Source organism: Papaver somniferum, unplaced genomic scaffold, assembly GCF_003573695.1.
Source record: "Papaver somniferum cultivar HN1 unplaced genomic scaffold, ASM357369v1 unplaced-scaffold_137, whole genome shotgun sequence".
NCBI lineage: Eukaryota > Viridiplantae > Streptophyta > Magnoliopsida > Ranunculales > Papaveraceae > Papaver > Papaver somniferum.
The window spans coordinates 6,449,593-6,469,036 of NW_020622934.1; the positions used below are offsets into that span (position 1 = coordinate 6,449,593).

General features: G+C 36.8%; 2 protein-coding genes across 2 annotated transcripts; one reads left to right on the forward strand and one right to left on the reverse strand.

The window, feature by feature from the left end:
• The first annotated feature begins 991 nt into the window (after positions 1 to 991).
• LOC113334543 lies at positions 992 to 2,236 on the forward strand. Its single transcript, XM_026580775.1, has one exon. It carries the CDS (start codon positions 992 to 994, stop codon positions 2,234 to 2,236), a length of 1,245 nt encoding a protein of 414 aa, XP_026436560.1.
• A 5,900-nt stretch (positions 2,237 to 8,136) lies between these two features.
• Positions 8,137 to 17,816, reverse strand: LOC113335038. The gene is made up of 2 exons (XM_026581254.1): positions 16,325 to 17,816; positions 8,137 to 8,305 (listed from the first exon to the last, which is right to left on the reverse strand). Exons 1-2 carry the CDS (start codon positions 16,748 to 16,750, stop codon positions 8,270 to 8,272), a joined length of 462 nt encoding a protein of 153 aa, XP_026437039.1. The 5' UTR covers positions 16,751 to 17,816; the 3' UTR covers positions 8,137 to 8,269.
• Positions 17,817 to 19,444: the final 1,628 nt, after the last annotated feature.

Consider the following 19,444-nt stretch of genomic DNA (forward strand, 5'->3'; position numbering starts at 1 on the left):
ACCTTGAACCTCCTTCCTTAAACCTTGACAACTTTATTTCGGTCAGATTCTCGGTAGAATTTCGGAATTATTGTTTCCAAATTTTATACTACTTAATTCAGCAGTTTATAAATACATTTGATATTTTAGCTTACTTGAACTCGATTCTCTTAATATGATTTCCAATTTCACACAATCGAAAATAAAATCAAGTATTTCAGGGATAATTGGATTTTTATAGTATACCATACAACCCCTCGACTATGTAAACCGTATAAGTGACATCTCATCCGTCTCAGCGGGGATTCCATACCCTTAAATAAAGCAAGATCTCGGCCGTCTTAGTGAAATCTTGTCTCGCCAAGATTAGTAGATTTGTTTCGTCCATATCGAGACCGTGCATCTCAGCGAGGTAGCAATCGTATCGGCTAAGACTAACTACATTAGTGTGCTCCAACTATGAAGAACTTTACTCGTATGCTTGATTTTTATCATAGTATCACCTGACATATTAAACCAAGCATTTTCTTTCCTTAGAAAACTGAGGGTGAGCAATGCGATACCTTGTCCCAATCTTAAGAGCAATTCCGTAAATTTATATATAAAAAAAAAGGTATTTTGTTAACACAAAATTGGTCAATTAACCCAATAACGACAATTTTTGGTGGGGAAAACAAAATCATCACAAAGGATTATGTCCAATTGGTTGGGATTTCCTTTGCGATCCAATGGAATTAGGGAGGTTAGGTTTCAAGGATGCGGATTTGATGAATCAAGCCATGATTGCTAAACTGGCTTGGAGATTAGCAACCCAACAAAATACACTTATGGGAACTGTTCTTAAAAGAAAATACTTTAACAATTCAACTATTTTCATGCAAAAAAAATTTATAATACCTCTTGGATTTGGAGATGTATCTTACATGGTGTCTCTCTAATTTACAAATTCAACCGCTAGGAGGTAGGTGACGGTAAGTCGATAAATGTTTGAACAGATAAATGGATACCAGGTATGGAAGATAATCTCTTAACTTACTGTGGTAGCAAATTAAATTCTTTAACACTTGTTTCTGAGCTAATTAACTTAGAAACACAGAAGTTGAATGAACAGATGGTTAGAAATAACTTTTCAAGAGATCTTGCTGAAACGATTTTAAACATTCGTATATTCACAGATATTCAAAATAACTTGAAACTGGACAAACTTAGATGGTTACTAACAAATGACGGAAAATTTTCAGTTAAATCTATGTACAAAAAACTCAAAAATCCATCTGTAGATGATAACATGTTAGATAATGCTACTTTCTGGAAAGCTTTTTGGAAACTAAACATCTCGCAGAGAATAAAAACTTTCCTATGGAAATATATCCACAATATTTTTCCTATCAGGAAAAAATTAGGCCAATTCATGAAAGATATAAAGTTGAACTGTGTTTTCTGTAATCATGAGTGCGAATCTCTTAAGCATCTTTTCTTCGAGTGCATTTATGCAAAGACGATATCCATATTACCTCCTCTAGTAGGTTTAAACCATAATAATGATGCTAATTTCTCTTTTGCAAATATGTATGCTGATTGGATTGCAGGGGTAAGTTCAAACTATGACATAGAGATAATGGCAACCAAATGCTGGTTGATTTGGAAGGAAAGATGCCTTAGGGTCTTCCAATCCAAATCTACCATAAGTGTTCAGCTAGCCCTAGCTGTACAAAGACACCTAGCTTTTTGGTCCCCATTAAAATCACTTTCAGATGAAAACATGGGCCAAGAAGTCAACAGTTCCTCTAACTCTTCTATACAAGCAATTCACACAGGCCAAGGATGGACAAAACCACCTCCAAATCAATTTAAACTAAACTTTGATGCTTCGTGGATTTGTGCTTTAAATTCTGCTGGTTATGGTCTAATCGTTCGTGCTGATACAGGAACTTCTAGTCAAGCCAGAGTTGGGACTTTCAAAGCTTCATCTACAAAAGAAGCAGGAGCTCTGAGTCTGCTGGAATCAGCAAAATGGGATAATAGTATGAACTTAAAGGACTTCTGGGTGGAAGGTGATTGTCAGATACTGACACACTATGCTCAAGGCAAAGCGAGCAATATTTTTTGGAGGAACAAAGCACTTATAGAAGAAGCAATGAAAATCTTGCATTCATGTCATCATTTTTTGGGTCTTACTTACATGAATAGAAGATGCAATGTAGTGGATGATACCCTGGCAAAAGAAACAAGAAAAAGACAGATTCACAAGCAATAGTGGTTGCAAATGCCAGTTTTTCTTATTTCTTTTCTTTCTTACGATTTAAATTTCGCAAACTCTTTTGCTTTATTTAATGTTGTAATCAGGGAGAACAACGTGTTGGTTGAAGACAATATCTCAAGTCACCCAACTGAGATAAGGGAAACCAACACTTTGGAAAATCATATGTACTAGTTTCCTTATCAATCCACTTAATTTTTTTAAAAAAAAGGACGAGAATGTAAAAATAGCCAGGATGTAAACAGTTTCATCCTACCCATTTTCATATATTTTTTCTAATTTTTAATTTACATCAGGATGCATCCAGTTTCACCCTCGCTATTTTTTAAGTTTAAGCTAGGAGAATCCAGATTCATTCTTGCTATTTTTTTGATGTCCATTTCACCCATACTAATTTTTACTCGTCCATTACAACCATGTTTTAAAAATATCTGGAAAATTGACCCAATTTCTCTTTTGTTAATTTACTATTTTTCTTTTGAGTTTCTTAAAGAAAATCGTAGTTTCCGTGAGCCTAAAACTTGGGGGTATTACAAGTAGCCAATTTTTTAAAAAAATCCATACAATTTTTTTTGGGGAATTTTAATAAAATGCCACACTTCCAACTTCCGGTTTAAGAAAGTGCCACCGTTTTTTTGAAAATTAATAAAATGCCACAACTGTTATATATTCCGTCAGGGCCCACCAAACCGGTCTATATGTGTTGAACAAGTCAAGAAAATATGTCATCATTACCTATTTACCCTTCAAAATCCTTAAAGACTTGTGAATCGTTATTTAGGAGAAAAGCGGAACAAAGAAATTGAGAGGGGAGAAAAGCAGCAGTTGTAGTTATTGCCGAGGACTAGATCGAGAAAAAGACAGAGAAATTGAGAGATGGGAATCGAGCAGAAATTGAAGATGGATTTGAGAATTAGATCTGTTGAGATTGTGAAGGTTCAAATTTAGCATCTGTTATGAAACTGCAGGTGTTCTTGGTGATTCAGATGAACATTTAGAGTTGTTCTTGTCGATCTCTAGAAATGGAAGATGAGGAAGAATTGATGGGGTATGGTGATGAAATTGAACTGAGTTACAGCCGTGGATGGTTGAGAATGAATTGAACATTGGGTTTGATTTGAGAATTTTAGGGTTTGTCAAAATCAGGTTTAATTCATACAATTCAGGTTGTTTTAAGAATTGGGTTTAGCTTGATTTTCATTTTTTTTTTCAGTTCGTATGTTAAATTTTGTACTAGTTAATTAGGGTCTCTAGTTAATTGAGCAATCTCTGCCGATGGAGCACAATTTCTCTTTCTCAAAGCAGTGTCGATACAGACGATGTTGTTATATTTCAGCGATAGGTGGTGTTGGTGGTTGTCCTGATAGTGCAAGAACGGAGCAAGATCTGGGAGATGTTGATTGTTACATTAAGAAGACGCATGAGAAGATTGAGGAGTTTTGTCTCAACATACCTGCAAGTGAAGAAACTAAAATATAAAGAAGATGTTTGTATCCTTTTTGTCTTGATTATACGCAAATGGGCTTGATTGAAATGGTATGGGTGTTGTGATTGGATTTAGGAAGCAGATGGAATTCGAAAACTGTATTGGTGGTGGATTAGATTCCGGTGAATGAAGTGGGGGTCCAATGTGAATTTGTGCAGTCAAGCTCGTGAGCTAATGGAGCTACAGAGGTGCTGATCGAGAGAAGTCGTCTCAGTAGTCCAAAACAGTGGAGGAATATGCCAACCCAGTTACCCAAGGTAATTGTCAATCTTAAAGGAGATTGACAACTGCAGTTCTGCCATGAATTTGTGAATCGTCGTGGAGGTCCGAGATGGGAGTTCGAATATGGTTTCGTCTACAACAACAGTTGGGGTTTTGAGATGGAGACGTGCTTATGAAGTCAGGAAATGGAAATGGTATGCTGCTAGATTTTGCAAGAAGACAAGAAAGCTATGCATCTCTATTGTCTGAGATTAATCTTTTCGGGAAATTGGGTTCTCAAGTTGGTTGTAGTTGGCCTGAATTGTTTACCGTGGAAATATATCAGCTCCATGGAACTGGTGTTGGCAGTCGGTGATTGATTTGAGCTGAAGGTATTGTTGGGTTAGAGAAGTCGAGTAAAAGCAACAGAGAATTGTTGTTGTGATTGAATCTATGGTGGTGACTGGACTTAATATGGTCTGTAATTGGGTATTGCCTAAGCTGGTTCGGTAGGAGGTGCTGTTGGCAAGTCAAGCAGTGGAGATGGACTCACGATTTAACTCGGTAATGACTCGCTATGATGACTTGATTTAACTCAGCTATAGTGAGGCGATTCGAGGACATAGATGTCTTTTACTAAGCTGGATAACTGCTACCTATACACTAACGGATTCTAGAAAAAACTGTATGGAAAAGGTCAAATGTGTGGAATTAAATAAATTCTGAAAAAAACAGTGGCACTTTCTTAAACATGAAATTGAATTGGTACTTTATTAAAATCCCTTTTTTTTGTTGTTGTTGCTTTGTGTGTGTGAGTTAAAAGAACAATAAAAGCATGATTACTAATAATCCTAGGAGGTGCAAGAATGTAGCCAGGTCGATATCAATTCTATCCAATTCGATGAAAACAAATTTACCAATAATGTCCAAATATATGGTGGGACATTGAAACCCAAGTCGATCATATTTCTATTATCGGTCATACAAGAGTTGTTGAACTTGCCAATACCACCATGTTTTTGTTTAAAGGAGTAAAGAATATTGAGATCGATAATTACACACCCTAGATATCAACGACAATGAGCAAAGAAGACACAGAGAAGTTCCCAAGATCGGGAGAAGATGGTTGCGTTGATTTTACATTTATTAATATTCTGAATGCAAGAAGGTATAGTGAGATACATTTCATTGTTCCACACTTCCACAATAACAGGAATTAACGGATCAAAACCGAGACAAGAAAAAACCTCAGTTAGAAGAGGGTTTGAGGGTTTATTGGGTTTAGATTTAGCTAGGAATACAGGAAAAGGTCTAAGTTGACCTTAGGAATGAGTTAGATCATGGCTATAGAGTATTGCCGTCCATTTTGTACATAAGAAAGTACCAGTGCTTTTGGTGGTCCTTTGTCCAACATTTTCTGGGGTAAGTTAGTGGTTTGCGGGAACATGGGCACAGAAGATTCTCAGAACTGGGATATATTTTATCTCAATAATATAAAAAGTTTAAGTGAATTTTAATTACGTTTTGTTGATCAAAAGTATTTTTTTTTATTTTTTAATCAATATTTTTATTTTAATGGTATGTGAAAATCTCTGTAAATGGACGAAATTTCACCGAGAGTGTCTTAAAGTTGGTGAACTTGCAAAGACTCTGTCAAATCTCAAACTACAAGCAGTTTGAACTCTCTATGTATTCTAATTGACTGGCCCTTGGCCCTGTTAGATAATATGGTTTTCAAAACCTGCTAGACCAGTCCGACTGCTAGCCCATCCACCATCTCAACAATATGATTCTCATCTCACTCGGAGACCGGGAAAATGGAGGATCTGACTCTCCCTTGTAGGTATATCCATACCTCTTGATGAGTGCCAAATATTGTATATATTTATCCCTTTTTGTTGGCATTTTAACTCATCTTTTATGCATTAATTCTACATTTTATCCCATATTCTGTATTTTCATTGTTTTCAAGAATAAATATTTTTATTAATTAATTTTGCATTTTTAGGTAATAAATAAAGTTCGGATGAGTCGCAGAGCGAAAAGAGCAGAAAAGTAGTGAAAAGCCGGGAGAAATTACGCAAGGAAGCTGCGAAGAATGGTGCGCACAACCTCATTTTCTACACACAAAAACGCCTCCGTTCTCAGCCATCAGATTAGATGGTAGTTGAATCCAACGGTCGCTCCCTTGCTGTGCATCGAAGTTTGATATCTCCGCCTTACACTACAGCACCTAACTCCATCTTGAGCCGTCAGTTTCGTTGTATTTTTGCATCCAACGGTCGCTCACGATCTGTCTCAATTTCTCTGTTAGATCCGTTTCAGAAGTTATCATCCTACGCCTTTCATCACCGAACATCAAGGTTCGATGATCCCGCTCAACACTCAAACACCTAAGTCTATATCCCACAAACCAAACAACCCCTAGCCAGAACCTAATCGAGCTCACCCCGTCTGCAACCACCATACCCTGCCGCACCACCATCACCACCACCTTCTCCCCTGTCATCTCCACCAAACGTCACCAACCCTCCTGCAACAGCCACCAAACCACCACCATACCACTCTGTACAACATCACCCCATCTCCCTAGAACCTAATTGTTCCACCTAACCCCCAACTGTCTCTCACTGACCTAGATTAGGGTTTGTTGGAACAACTAGGTTTAGGGCATGAGAAGCACGGAGAGGAGCAGGAGGCGAAGTACAAGCATGGGTCGAAGTGAGGGAGCAATTATCAGAGAAATTAGGTAAAAAAATTGTGTAACCCTAATTTTACTGTTTTAGGGGATTTTTTGGGGAAGAACATATGGAACCCTAATTCATATTTTTGGGTATAAATAGAAGGGGTGTTGTATGTGTAGGGGGTGTTCTTGGTTAGCCGAGATACCCCCTAATTGGGTTAATTTCAGTTTAATTCCAATGTCAATTTACTGTTAATTTAGGGTTAATTTTTAATTTGCAATTTCAATTAATCTTTATGTTTATCATGTCATCAATTACTGTCAACATGTTATAGATCATCAGTTGGGGCTTAGATGAAGCCTGAAGACCTTGTTGGGTAGAAAAAAACTTAGTGAACTCTTGTAGGTATAACTGAATTAGGATGTTAGTGTTCTTGGTAATTGAAGTCACCTGTGATTGAGTGTGCTGTAAGAAGACACTCAATGCTAGGGGTGAACTAGAGAATTTAGGGACTCAACCATCCACATTTCACTGAAATAGGGAAGTAATGAAGTTAGGGATCAAACATCACCTGTGATTGAGTGTGCCTTAAACAGACACTCAACTAGGGGTGATGCTATGAATTAAGCTAATTATCTTCCACTAATGCAGCCCTGGACCATAGGCAGGCTTGAACCTTAACCTAGGTCCATTAGGGACAAGATTTTAGTTCACAAGTAACACTGCCTTGATAGGTTAGATGGTGGAATCAAATCTCTAGTGTTCTTTAGTATTTTACCTCATCTTTGTTTAATTCTCTTTCACTGCCTTTGATTATTTGCTCACTGTCCATGCCCTTGGCTCACTGCCTTGGTCTTTCTCTTTGCTTCATTTTTATTGCTTCTGTAAATACCATTTTCACTGCCCCTGTAAACACCATCTTATTCATGTTTCATTGCTTTACTTCATTGCTTTGTCTCTTAACTTCACTGCTTGTCACTAGCTCAGACTAGCTAGAAAACTTCAATAGCTCCCTCCGAGTCCCTGTGGACAAACCTTTTCTTCCCATCACTAACTACAATTGATCCTGTGCACTTGCAGGTTAGTTTGTAGGTTCTTTCAAAACCTCACCAAGTTTTTGGCGCCGTTGCCGGGGACTCGGTGAGCGGCGCTGTTGTTGTTTCTTTTTGAATTTTGGTTTTTTTCTTTGTTCTACCTTAGTTTGCTTGTTTTCTGCTTGTTTCCTGTTTTCTGTCTTGTTTTTTTTTTTTTTTGCTTCACTACCTTGCTTGTTTGCTGCTGCTTGTTTGCTGCTGTTGGAGTGCAAGTGTTGCTGCTGCTGGTGTGCAAGTGTTGATTTCTGCTGCTTATTTTCTGCTGTTGGTGTGCAAGTGTGCAAGTGTTGGTTTCTGCTGCTGTGCTGCTGCAAGTGTTGCTGAAGCTGCTGTGAAGCTGCTGCTGTGAAGCTGCAGTTGCTACTGGTGCTGCTGCTGCTGGTGTGGAGCTGCTGCTGCCAAAGCCAAAGCCTGCTTTCTCTGCTGCTGGGCTTGTGCCAACTCTCTGCTGCTAGGCTTGTGCCAACTCTCTGCTGGGCTTAGTACTTACTGCTCCTGGGCTTCGCTGCAGATTCTGCTGGGCTCTGCTCCACCTTTGCTGCTGGGCTTGAACCAACTGAGCTGCTTAGGACGATCCTAAATCCCAACTGGGCCTGTGCAACTAAAAAGGGATAAAAAGCCCAAATTTGGGCTCCCTCCAAAAATCAAGTAAGCCTAACCCATGAGCTAACCCAACTGGGCCTCATTAAATTTATCTGGGCTTGTATTTAAGTGTTTATATTTGGGCCTGTAATAATTTTATTTTTCTTTTTCTTTATTTTCTATTTGGGCTTGTAATAATTTTTCTTTTTCTTTTTCTTTTTCTTTTTCTTTTATATGCTTGTAATTATTTGTTTGTTATTTTTCTTTTCTTTTGTGGGCTTGCATTTTATTTTGGACTATAGGTTTATACCCCAATCATTGGGCTCCTAACCTTACAAAAAAAAAAATTTACTTGCTCCCAGATTTTAAAACCAAATTTTATTTGTCTCCCGCATTAACAACCAAATTTTTTCTTCTTCCTCCGTATCCCGACAAAACCAAAATTCTCCCATAAAAACCAGAAAAGTTTTCCAAATCTTTCCCTAAAAACCAAAAAATTTTCCATCAAAACCAAATGTCTCCCGCCAAAACCAAATTTTTCCCAACAAAACCAAATTTTTCCAAAAAGTCCAATCCCTTAAAAACCAAATTTTGAGCTTTGAGCCCAATCATGTATAGATCTTTTTCTACAGTTGGGGAATACAACGAATCCCTTAGAGAACTTGCGTATGGACAAACTTCACGTTATGAACCTCCCATAGACCATGATGTCAATAGTCATAGGAATTATTATGAACATTTTCAAAGTCTCGAGCCTCAATACATGAACCCTAATGACTATTCACACATGCATCATTTGCCACAACGTGAAAATGAACATTTTGCTAGTGCCTCACTCACACAATCATCTCTTGTGGATCAATTAGAAGCTCGAATCGCAGCTTTAGAAATGCAATCACATGAAGAATCAGTCACATCTAATTTTCTTAGGCAACCTGAAATCTATGCATGTCCCGCATGTGGTAGTTTAGACCACCCTGTTGAGAATTGTCATATTTTGCATAATTTTAGGCAATCTAGAGAAAATCCAAGGTATGAAATGCCCATAAATTGTGAGAATGGTAGTCATTGGGACCGTAATCAATCCTTTGAGGGTTGCGATCAATCTTTTATAAACCCTAATGACCATGCACACATGTACCAATCACCACAATTTGAACATGAAGAATTTTGTACTCCCATGAATTTAGACTCCACCACAGAAGCTTTCAGACTTAGTGAGCAAAACTTCGATAGATCTACATCACGAATTCAGGCATATTTAGATCAGATTTTGCTTCACCTACAAAAGGAGGAAATTCATGAGGAAATGTATGTTGTCCCTAATGAAGTGTCTAGTCCCATCCATGTAAATGATGTTGAATATGAACCTAATTTAGAGGAACATGAATCGACTAATGACACCACCACTGTTAATGAGGACCAATATGCATGCTACCATGATGATGATTATGATGATTATGATGAGATGTTAGAAGAACATGAAAATATTGTGGAACCTGTTGGTTCAAAAACATATGGCTTCTCGCCCTCGACCTTCATGAATGTTGTTTTTTCTAATACTCATTGTAATTCATATGATTTTGATATTGACATGGGATTCGTACAATTATTCTGTGAAGATGAACATGACATAGGAATAGTTGAATCTTCTGTAGACACTAATATGCATGAAAATATATTTGATGTGTCTGATTCTCTACCTAGGTCACATTGTGATATTTCTCCTGATTTGCCAATGCATGAGAATGAATTTATTGATGATGTTGATGATTCTGAGTGTGAACTTGCTAAACTGATTGATGATTGTGAGCATGATGTGACATGTGTAGATGATTTAGGAGATTTTGATTTGATTAATAATGACGCACCTATTCTCCTACATGAGTCACAATCTGTTGGCCTTCCACCCAACCTAGATTTGGTTTGTACCATATTGTAAAACCAATTTTTCTGAGAATGCCCAACCTAGGTTTGGAACTGTGTGCTTCCCAAGTCCTCTTGGACTATTTTGCTTCTAAGTATAATACATCTGAGGAACCACAGTTGGAATTAGCATGTTTGCCCGTCCCTAGCACAGTTCATTTCGAGCTAGACCTTTTGCATGATGAACCCCCGAAACTGCGCGATTTTGTTTTCAAAATTATATCTTCTGTAAAATCCAGGTTTGGGGGTAGCTCATTTTGTTTCACAGTTTCACTTGCATGCCTATCATATTATTATTGTGTGAAGCTGTTGAAGTCTTTACACTTTGTCTTTTGGGTTGATCCTCAACTCTTTAGATTGTTAGTGTATGGTGAATTTTTTGTATTAATCCAGTAGATAAAATTTTAAAAACCCTTTTGTTCCTTTTGTATATATTTTGCTAATCCAATATGATCTCGGTTGAAATATGTTGGATTTTGCCTTGAATAACGGAGTTTTAATTCTGCTTTCGCCGAAATCGGGTATTCTCTCTCCTTTTACTCTACTCAGCATGTCCCTTTCCATATGTTGCATCTAAATTCCATATTTTGAAACATTGAGGACAATGTTTAGTTTAGGTTTGGGGGTATAGAGTAGATACCATGATAATATGCTATAATTGAAAACGAACTCCTTCTTCTTTTTGAAAAAAATTGAAAAATTCCAAAAAAATTGAAAAATCAAAATTCAAAAAAAAAAAAAAAAAAAAAATCAAGTATTTATCAATTCCATCATCTCTTGTTCCAAAAATAAAAAGAGAATTGTCAATGTAAATAAGAGTCATGTAAATAGTCATCTTTTGTTGTTTCGTTGTAATAAGCAAGGAGGGTGTATGCCATTGATGAACAACGCGAGAAATTGTGAAATACCTCCAACTCATTCACAATTCTCGTAAAGTCCGGACAGCTAGCTAGATTTCGACCTCAGTTCTTAGCCTGAGAAACTATCTCTTGGTGATTAGTAGTCATGATTTCAGATCTTTCTTTACACATGTGTAGATACACTTTACACTCTTATCACATGTCTTTATTTGTTATCAGTGCTAGGATTGTGCCTTCGATAGCTAGATTGACATCTCCATTTTGCTGTGAGCTTAAACTGTTTTGCACATGTCACGTTTGATGGAATCTGAGCTTATATTTTGACCTAGAACTTTGTAGGTACGTTCTAAGCAAACCTTCACGAGACTTAACTCGTCCACTAGGGACACTTAGTGGTTTAAAAGGCTTAGTGCATACGCTAAATGCATTCGAGAGACCAGCGACAGTGGTATAGTTAGGATTTCCTTAGTTTTGTTTTACTTGAGGACAAGTAAAATTCAGGTTTGGGGGTATTTGATGAGTGCCAAATATTGTATATATTTATCCCTTTTTGTTGGCATTTTAACTCATCTTTTATGCATTAATTCTACATTTTATCCCATATTCTGTATTTTCATTGTTTTTCAAGAATAAATATTTTTATTAATTAATTTTGCATTTTTAGGTAATAAATAAAGTTCGGATGAGTCGCAGAGCGAAAAGAGCAGAAAAGTAGTGAAAAGCCGGGAGAAATTACGCAAGGAAGCTGCGAAGAATGGTGCGCACAACCTCATTTTCTACACACAAAAACGCCTCCGTTCTCAGCCATCAGATTAGATGGTAGTTGAATCCAACGGTCGCTCCCTTGCTGTGCATCGAAGTTTGATATCTCCGCCTTACACTACAGCACCTAACTCCATCTTGAGCCGTCAGTTTCGTTGTATTTTTGCATCCAACGGTCGCTCACGATCTGTCTCAATTTCTCCGTTAGATCCGTTTCAGAAGTTATCATCCTACGCCTTTCATCACCGAACATCAAGGTTCGATGATCCCGCTCAACACTCAAACACCTAAGTCTATATCCCACAAACCAAACAACCCCTAGCCAGAACCTAATCGAGCTCACCCCGTCTGCAACCACCATACCCTGCCGCACCACCATCACCACCACCTTCTCCCCTGTCATCTCCACCAAACGTCACCAACCCTCCTGCAACAGCCACCAAACCACCACCATACCACTCTGTACAACATCACCCCATCTCCCTAGAACCTAATTGTTCCACCTAACCCCCAACTGTCTCTCATGACCTAGATTAGGGTTTGTTGGAACAACTAGGTTTAGGGCATGAGAAGCACGGAGAGGAGCAGGAGGCGAAGTACAAGCATGGGTCGAAGTGAGGGAGCAATTATCAGAGAAATTAGGTAAAAAAATTGTGTAACCCTAATTTTACTGTTTTAGGGGATTTTTGGGGAAGAACATATGGAACCCTAATTCATATTTTTGGGTATAAATAGAAGGGGTGTTGTATGTGTAGGGGGTGTTCTTGGTTAGCCGAGATACCCCCTAATTGGGTTAATTTCAGTTTAATTCCAATGTCAATTTACTGTTAATTTAGGGTTAATTTTTAATTTGCAATTTCAATTAATCTTTATGTTTATCATGTCATCAATTACTGTCAACATGTTATAGATCATCAGTTGGGGCTTAGATGAAGCCTGAAGACCTTGTTGGGTAGAAAAAAACTTAGTGAACTCTTGTAGGTATAACTGAATTAGGATGTTAGTGTTCTTGGTAATTGAAGTCACCTGTGATTGAGTGTGCTGTAAGAAGACACTCAATGCTAGGGGTGAACTAGAGAATTTAGGGACTCAACCATCCACATTTCACTGAAATAGGGAAGTAATGAAGTTAGGGATCAAACATCACCTGTGATTGAGTGTGCCTTAAACAGACACTCAATGCTAGGGGTGATGCTAGTGAATTAAGCTAATTATCTTCCACTAATGCAGCCCTGGACCATAGGCAGGCTTGAACCTTAACCTAGGTCCATTAGGGACAAGATTTTAGTTCACAAGTAACACTGCCTTGATAGGTTAGATGGTGGAATCAAATCTCTAGTGTTCTTTAGTATTTTACCTCATCTTTGTTTAATTCTCTTTCACTGCCTTTGATTATTTGCTCACTGTCCATGCCCTTGGCTCACTGCCTTGGTCTTTCTCTTTGCTTCATTTTTATTGCTTCTGTAAATACCATTTTCACTGCCCCTGTAAACACCATCTTATTCATGTTTCATTGCTTTACTTCATTGCTTTGTCTCTTAACTTCACTGCTTGTCACTAGCTCAGACTAGCTAGAAAACTTCAATAGCTCCCTCCGAGTCCCTGTGGACAAACCTTTTCTTCCCATCACTAACTACAATTGATCCTGTGCACTTGCAGGTTAGTTTGTAGGTTCTTTCAAAACCTCACCACCTCTCGCCCGCACTATAGACGAAATGATGTGTGTTACGCCGGTCTCTATGCACAATAACAATTTTTTTCATTTGCTATACCAGGTGGCCTGACAAACTAGCCATGCCACTATGAGAAAAAGGTGGAACGGTCGACTTTATATCGAGCGATCATGTGTAGAGCGCAACGATGGAGTCTTTATCACAGGCGATGTAGTCTATGTCACTCGGTGGAAACTCTATCTCCAACAACTCTTTCTGTGTTGCCTATAAATAAGTGATTTTCATACTTGATTTATTACACAAAATATTCTCAAAAAAGAAATTCTCAAAAAATTTCAAACGACAAGATATTTATCATTTTTAGATATTTTATGAACTTTTAAAATTCTGGAAATTATCTTACAGTGTTTATTTGGCATTTTAGGAGAAAAGTAAATACCAGATTTCTGTAAGTTCATAAATTGCCAAAAGAATTCACCAAAGTTGTGGAGAATGTCTAGAATGTTTTTAGCTTCAGACATGTTTTCTTTCGAGAAAAGGAAACAGTCATCAACGAAAAAAAGATGAGGAATAGAGGAAACATTATTGTCTACTTTAGTTCCAGTGATTTTGTGATCATTATCAGCTGTGTAAAGCATTCTGGAAAGTATTTCCATACAAATAATAAATAGATAGGGCGAGAGGTGATCAGCTTGACGAGGACCCCTATCAACTTTAAATCTCTGTCCCGGAGAACCATTAAGCAATATAGAGAATGTGGTGGTAGTTATACATTGCATAATGAGCTGACACCATTCTTTACAGAAACCTAAAGCAATCATTATGTTTTCAATAAAACTCTATACTGCTCTATCAAAGGCTTTAGAAAGATCAATTTTAAAAGCCATAAAACCATTTTTCTTCTTAGATAATTTCATAGAGTACATAATTTCATGTGCCACAATTATACTGTCAGTTATCTGTATGCCAGAAATGAAGAAAAATTGGTTAGGAGCAGTGACTTTGTCAAGGAGAAGTTTAAGTATGTAAGAGAGAATTTTAGAAATAATTTTTATATGTAGTGTCGCTTAAACTGATAGGTCTAAAATCACACGGAGAAGAGAAGTTTTGGACTTTGGGAATTAAAGATATAAAAGTGTAGTTTATATCTTTTAAAATGTATTTCTTTTTTAAAAAATCTTGAACCTGGTTCACTATATTTTTTTTTATTGTATCCCAGTTAAAAAGAATCCTGGAGGATAACCATCCGGACCTGGAGAACCCCACTGGTTCATGTTAAAAAGAACGTTTTTAATTTCATTTTCATCTGGGATTTTTATGAGGAGGTCGTTCTCCTCGTTATAAATAACAAGTTTGATAATATCTTTGAGCATATTAAAATCTGTGGGATTTACAGATTTTCCTATGTTTTTAAAATGGTTAATCACCAGATTTTGGATTTGGTTATTATCTTTTATCCACAGGCCAATGTCATCTCTAAGAGTATGAATATGATTAACTCTTTGTCTATTAGAAGCTAGGTGGTGAAAATAAGCAGAGTTTTTATCATATTATTTTAGATATTTATCCTTAGAAAGATGTTTCCAATAATCACTTTCTCTATTATACCATATGTCAAGCATATGTTGAGTGTGTTTGATTTCTAAAATGGGAAGAGGGTTTTTTTTTGTAAATCTTCCATTTTTTCGTTTAAGATTTTAGTGTTGGTGAAAATATTTCCAAAGTCCTTTCTACTCCGAATAAAAAGAGTTTCCGACAGGTTTATCATTTTATTTTTGGTTGATAAACATTGGAACCAGTTCTATTTATTCTCCAATTATCTTTCATTATGTTAGTGAATTTATCATGATCTAGCCAAGCTCTAAGAATCCTAAAATGTTTATTAATTTTTTGGTTTAAAGGTTTAGAGATTGGAAAATAGGAGTGTGATCAAAACCAACCCTAACTAGATGTTTAACAACAACATTAGGATCAAGTCAATCCAGTTACAAGAAGCTAAGACTCTATCAATTCTTTCTTTGATATTTTCTTTTCCTTCTCTATTATTAGACCATGTAAAAGGTATCCCCTGATAATTTAAGCACCTAGGTTTTGAATCGAGTCATGAATAATTTTAGTTGTACTAGAATTACTATTTCCACCTTCTTTATCATTTATATGAAGAATGAAGTTTAGGTCTCCAACGATAATCCAAGAATCATCACTGTTTTGACCGAAGTTGTTAATAACATCCCGTTAGAAATGTTTTTCAAAGGCAGAGAGTGCCCCATACATACAAAAAAAATTCCATTTATTATCAAAATTATCTCTAGCTTCAAATAAAACAAGCTTACTATGCACAGAAAGGAAATCTAACTTAACATTAATATGCCATGCTACTAACATTCCATTAGAGAGACCAACTCTAGGCACAAAAAAAGGTTCATTAAATCCTAATCTTCTGGTAAGTTTTTGCATATTTTCTAAGCTAGCTTTAGTTTCAGTAAGAAAGATGGTATCTGGGTTTTGTTGTTTAACAAGATAATGAAGATGATTTCTAATGATAGGGGGGCCTATGCCCTGCACATTCCATGATAGTAATTTCATGTGATTAAAAAACAGGTAAGATGTACAAACAATGATGAGGATTAACACTTTACTGGATTTACTACTAAAACAGATAAAAAATAGATAGAGATCAGAAAAGGAGAAAAAGCAAAAATTGGCAACTATGAAAATGCAAGCAGATAAATAATCAAAGACCTAATTATATTTCTAAGACTCTAAAAGTTGAAGAAGTGTTATAAAGAAGAAATTTGAGAAGTTTGTTGTACTGACCTGATTGGATGGATTAGCTAAGGTTTCAGCATCCATAGCAGAGATGGTCTCGGCATTATCAGCATCTTGATCATTCTTTTCTTCAGTCTTTTCAGTTTTATCCTTCCCAGAGCTTTGACCATGTAACAAAAAAAGACCATCCATCGAGTCTTGCCCAATAGATTTATCTTTTACAAGTTTTTCTTCACCTTCTTGAATTTCTTTTGCAAGTCTTATCAGAACAGAGTTGATGTTTCTATTCAAGTTATCTAAGTCCATTCCATCATTATTAATATCCTCAGCTCTTGTTCTTTTTAATCCCTTATCACTATCAGCATCTAAAGAAGTCACATATCTTTGTTGTGTAATCAAAGAGTTTGGAGGATCTCTTTTGACACATTCATCTGAGCTTTCAATGTCTTTTTCATTGTATTCCCTTTCATGCATTAGAAGATTTCTTAAGTTTATGTTGTAAGCTTCAAAATACGAATTGTTCTGGAGGTTTTTGTGACTTGGATTGTTACTTTGTTGGACAACCTGATTATCCTCAAAGGCTTCAATGACTGGTTGTTGTTGCTCATCAATTACTTGTTGGTTGTCTTCAACCTCTTGGTTTTGATTATGCTGGTTTTGATTCTCTTGTTCTTCTTTATTTACTTCATCTCCAAAGGGGTCCACATTTTGCAAAGAAAAAACTTAAGCCATACCATGTTTGCAATTAGGCCACAATAGTTTCCATTGTGGTTAAACGCATAGCAGTTTCTACAAGTTGCGGAAGGAAATCTCAAGTAGAAAATTGCAAATATAACTCTTTCTCCATCTTCTAGAGTAAGTCTTACTATTCTACACAGTGGCAGGTTAACATTATCTCTGACTCTAGATCTCACCACACCATTAGGATCTCTTCCATAAATTGTTATGACCTCACCAGCTTGAGAAGCAACCATACATGGGATATTGTCTCTATCCAGATCAGCTCTGACCCTAAACTCTATGTTGAAGATTTCAAATTGGAAAATCACATTCTGAACATTCATGTGAAATTGCCAGGGAATTAACACCATAAAATGACATCCAACTGAGTGTGGCCTTCCTCTTAGAATTCTTTGGAAAATACTTCTTGAATGTATTCTGAAGATGAAAACATTTTTTCTGTTTGTGTTGATAATGACCACCTCATTTGCAGCTCCCCGGTTCATTCTCACAACATAGCCAAAAACAACTCCTGGGACTTCACGATCCTCTCTACAGATGTAGCCTATTAAAACAAAGGATTCTACGAATCTTCCTCTTCCTTGAAGTGAAATGTTTCTAGTAGTTCTCTGGGTAATATTACAATTTCTTCTAATTGAGAAGCTAAACCGTTGATGTTTGATGAAGATGCGTCCGTTATGATATCAGAGTAACATCTTGTTTGTTTGCAGCTGACTCGGCGTCTGGATCTGAGTCAACCTCTGACTCGGGCCGAGTCAGCAGTCAGACCGTTTGTTTTGCATTTTGAGTCAGATCTGACTCGACCTATGACTCAGACATAACCCCTGACTCGGACCCATTTGAGTCAGGTAACAAAATACCCCTGACTCACGGGACCAAACCACTGACTCACATTTTTTTGAGTCAGATGAGTCAGATCTGACTCAAAACAAACATATCGAGTCAGATCCAGATGAGTCAGGTGATTTCACTCAGATCCAGACGACTCAGATCCAGACGACTCAGATGAGTCAGGAGTAAATAAACATAGTGTAAGTTGGTATTGAAACTACATGGAAAAGATGTTTGTCTCTCTGATAGTTGTATGAAGAGTTTGTGTAAGTAAAATTTTAAGAAGAGGATTATACATCATTGTAAATTTTGAAATATAAAATAAGGTATTTGCCAAGTGTGATTCATGCAATGTTTCTTCAGAGCAAGGCAAAGTAGGCTAAGAACAATCAATTGAAATTGGAGTTCAAGAAAAATTTGACTGTTGGTCTTACTGCTTAAGAGTGTTGAACTGGTTTTGAATGTCATGATGGTGTTCCAAGATACTTTCCTTGAAGAATTGTACAAGAAATTTAAGTTGAAAGAGGTTAACTGATTGATTTATAAGATACAGATGTTTTCCACCGTCACCACTCCGTGCTTCCGCAAGAAATCCTATCTCTACCTAATCAAGTATGGGAAAGAGGAAAATGGATAAAATCTGCTAAGCTAAAAAATTGATCAAAAACTAATTTTCGGGAGATTAAAAAAAATTGAAATTTCTTAAACAAAAGGATCTGATTAAAATCAATATTTTTTCATGAATTGAGATTAGAGCTAAAAGGGAAAACAAATTTAGAAAAAAACAGATTTTTAATCTATGGTTTATAAAAAGGAGTGCAGATGTACTCATAACTTGAAACTTTAGAGGAGAAGAACACAAAATATGAATAGATTATAAGGAAAGATTGAAATCTTAGCTTTCATATGCAGGAAATCTTCGAATCGGTGGAACGAAAAAGTGACTCATTTTCGCCCGAGTTGCAGAGCCCCCTATTGACCAAGTTCCTAAGCCCACCATTTAGCTAATTATTTGCCACTTTTCTATACCGATATTGAGTGCAAAAGTGGCAACACTACAAGGTAATACCTTGTGCATAGCAACCAACCCTATCCAATCCACTTTACTGGACAATGGAACACGATATCCACTAACGTTAACGGTGGGGATATGCCCATTAAATAAGAAATTTCCCCTAAATAAACCTCCCCCCTAAATTGATAATATGTGTAACTTCCCCCCCTAATACCTTTTTTTTTTTTTTTTTTTGGTATACAGAAGGAATAAGAAAAGAACTAGCTAGTGGCTACATCCCAAAGGGTAGCAATACTAGCAGGGATCTGATCAGCAGTCCATCTACTTTGGATGTTGTTTGATAAAGCATGAACTGCCAGACAGTGCGCGGCAGAATTTGCACATTTTGGGATAAAATTGAAGGTGCAGATATCAAAACATGATTGCAATCCTCTGATATCATCCAAGGTCTTCCATATTCTCCAAGGTGATGAGTGAGATTCTCCCTTTAAGATTTTAACGATTACCTGACAGTCACCCTCAATGATGATGTTCTTGAAGTTCAACCAGGAAGCAATTTCAGCAGCAAGAAGAAATCCATT

Coding starts and splice junctions, on each gene's coding strand:
- LOC113335038 (XM_026581254.1), bottom strand. CDS start 16,750: ATGCATGAAAGGGAATACAATGAAAAAGACATTGAAAGCTCAGATGAA. Junction 8,306..16,324: donor TAGCTAATCCATCCAATCAG/GTCAGTACAACA, acceptor ATCCCTTTTTAG/TTGCACAGGCCCAGTTGGGA.
- LOC113334543 (XM_026580775.1), top strand. CDS start 992: ATGGAAGATAATCTCTTAACTTACTGTGGTAGCAAATTAAATTCTTTA.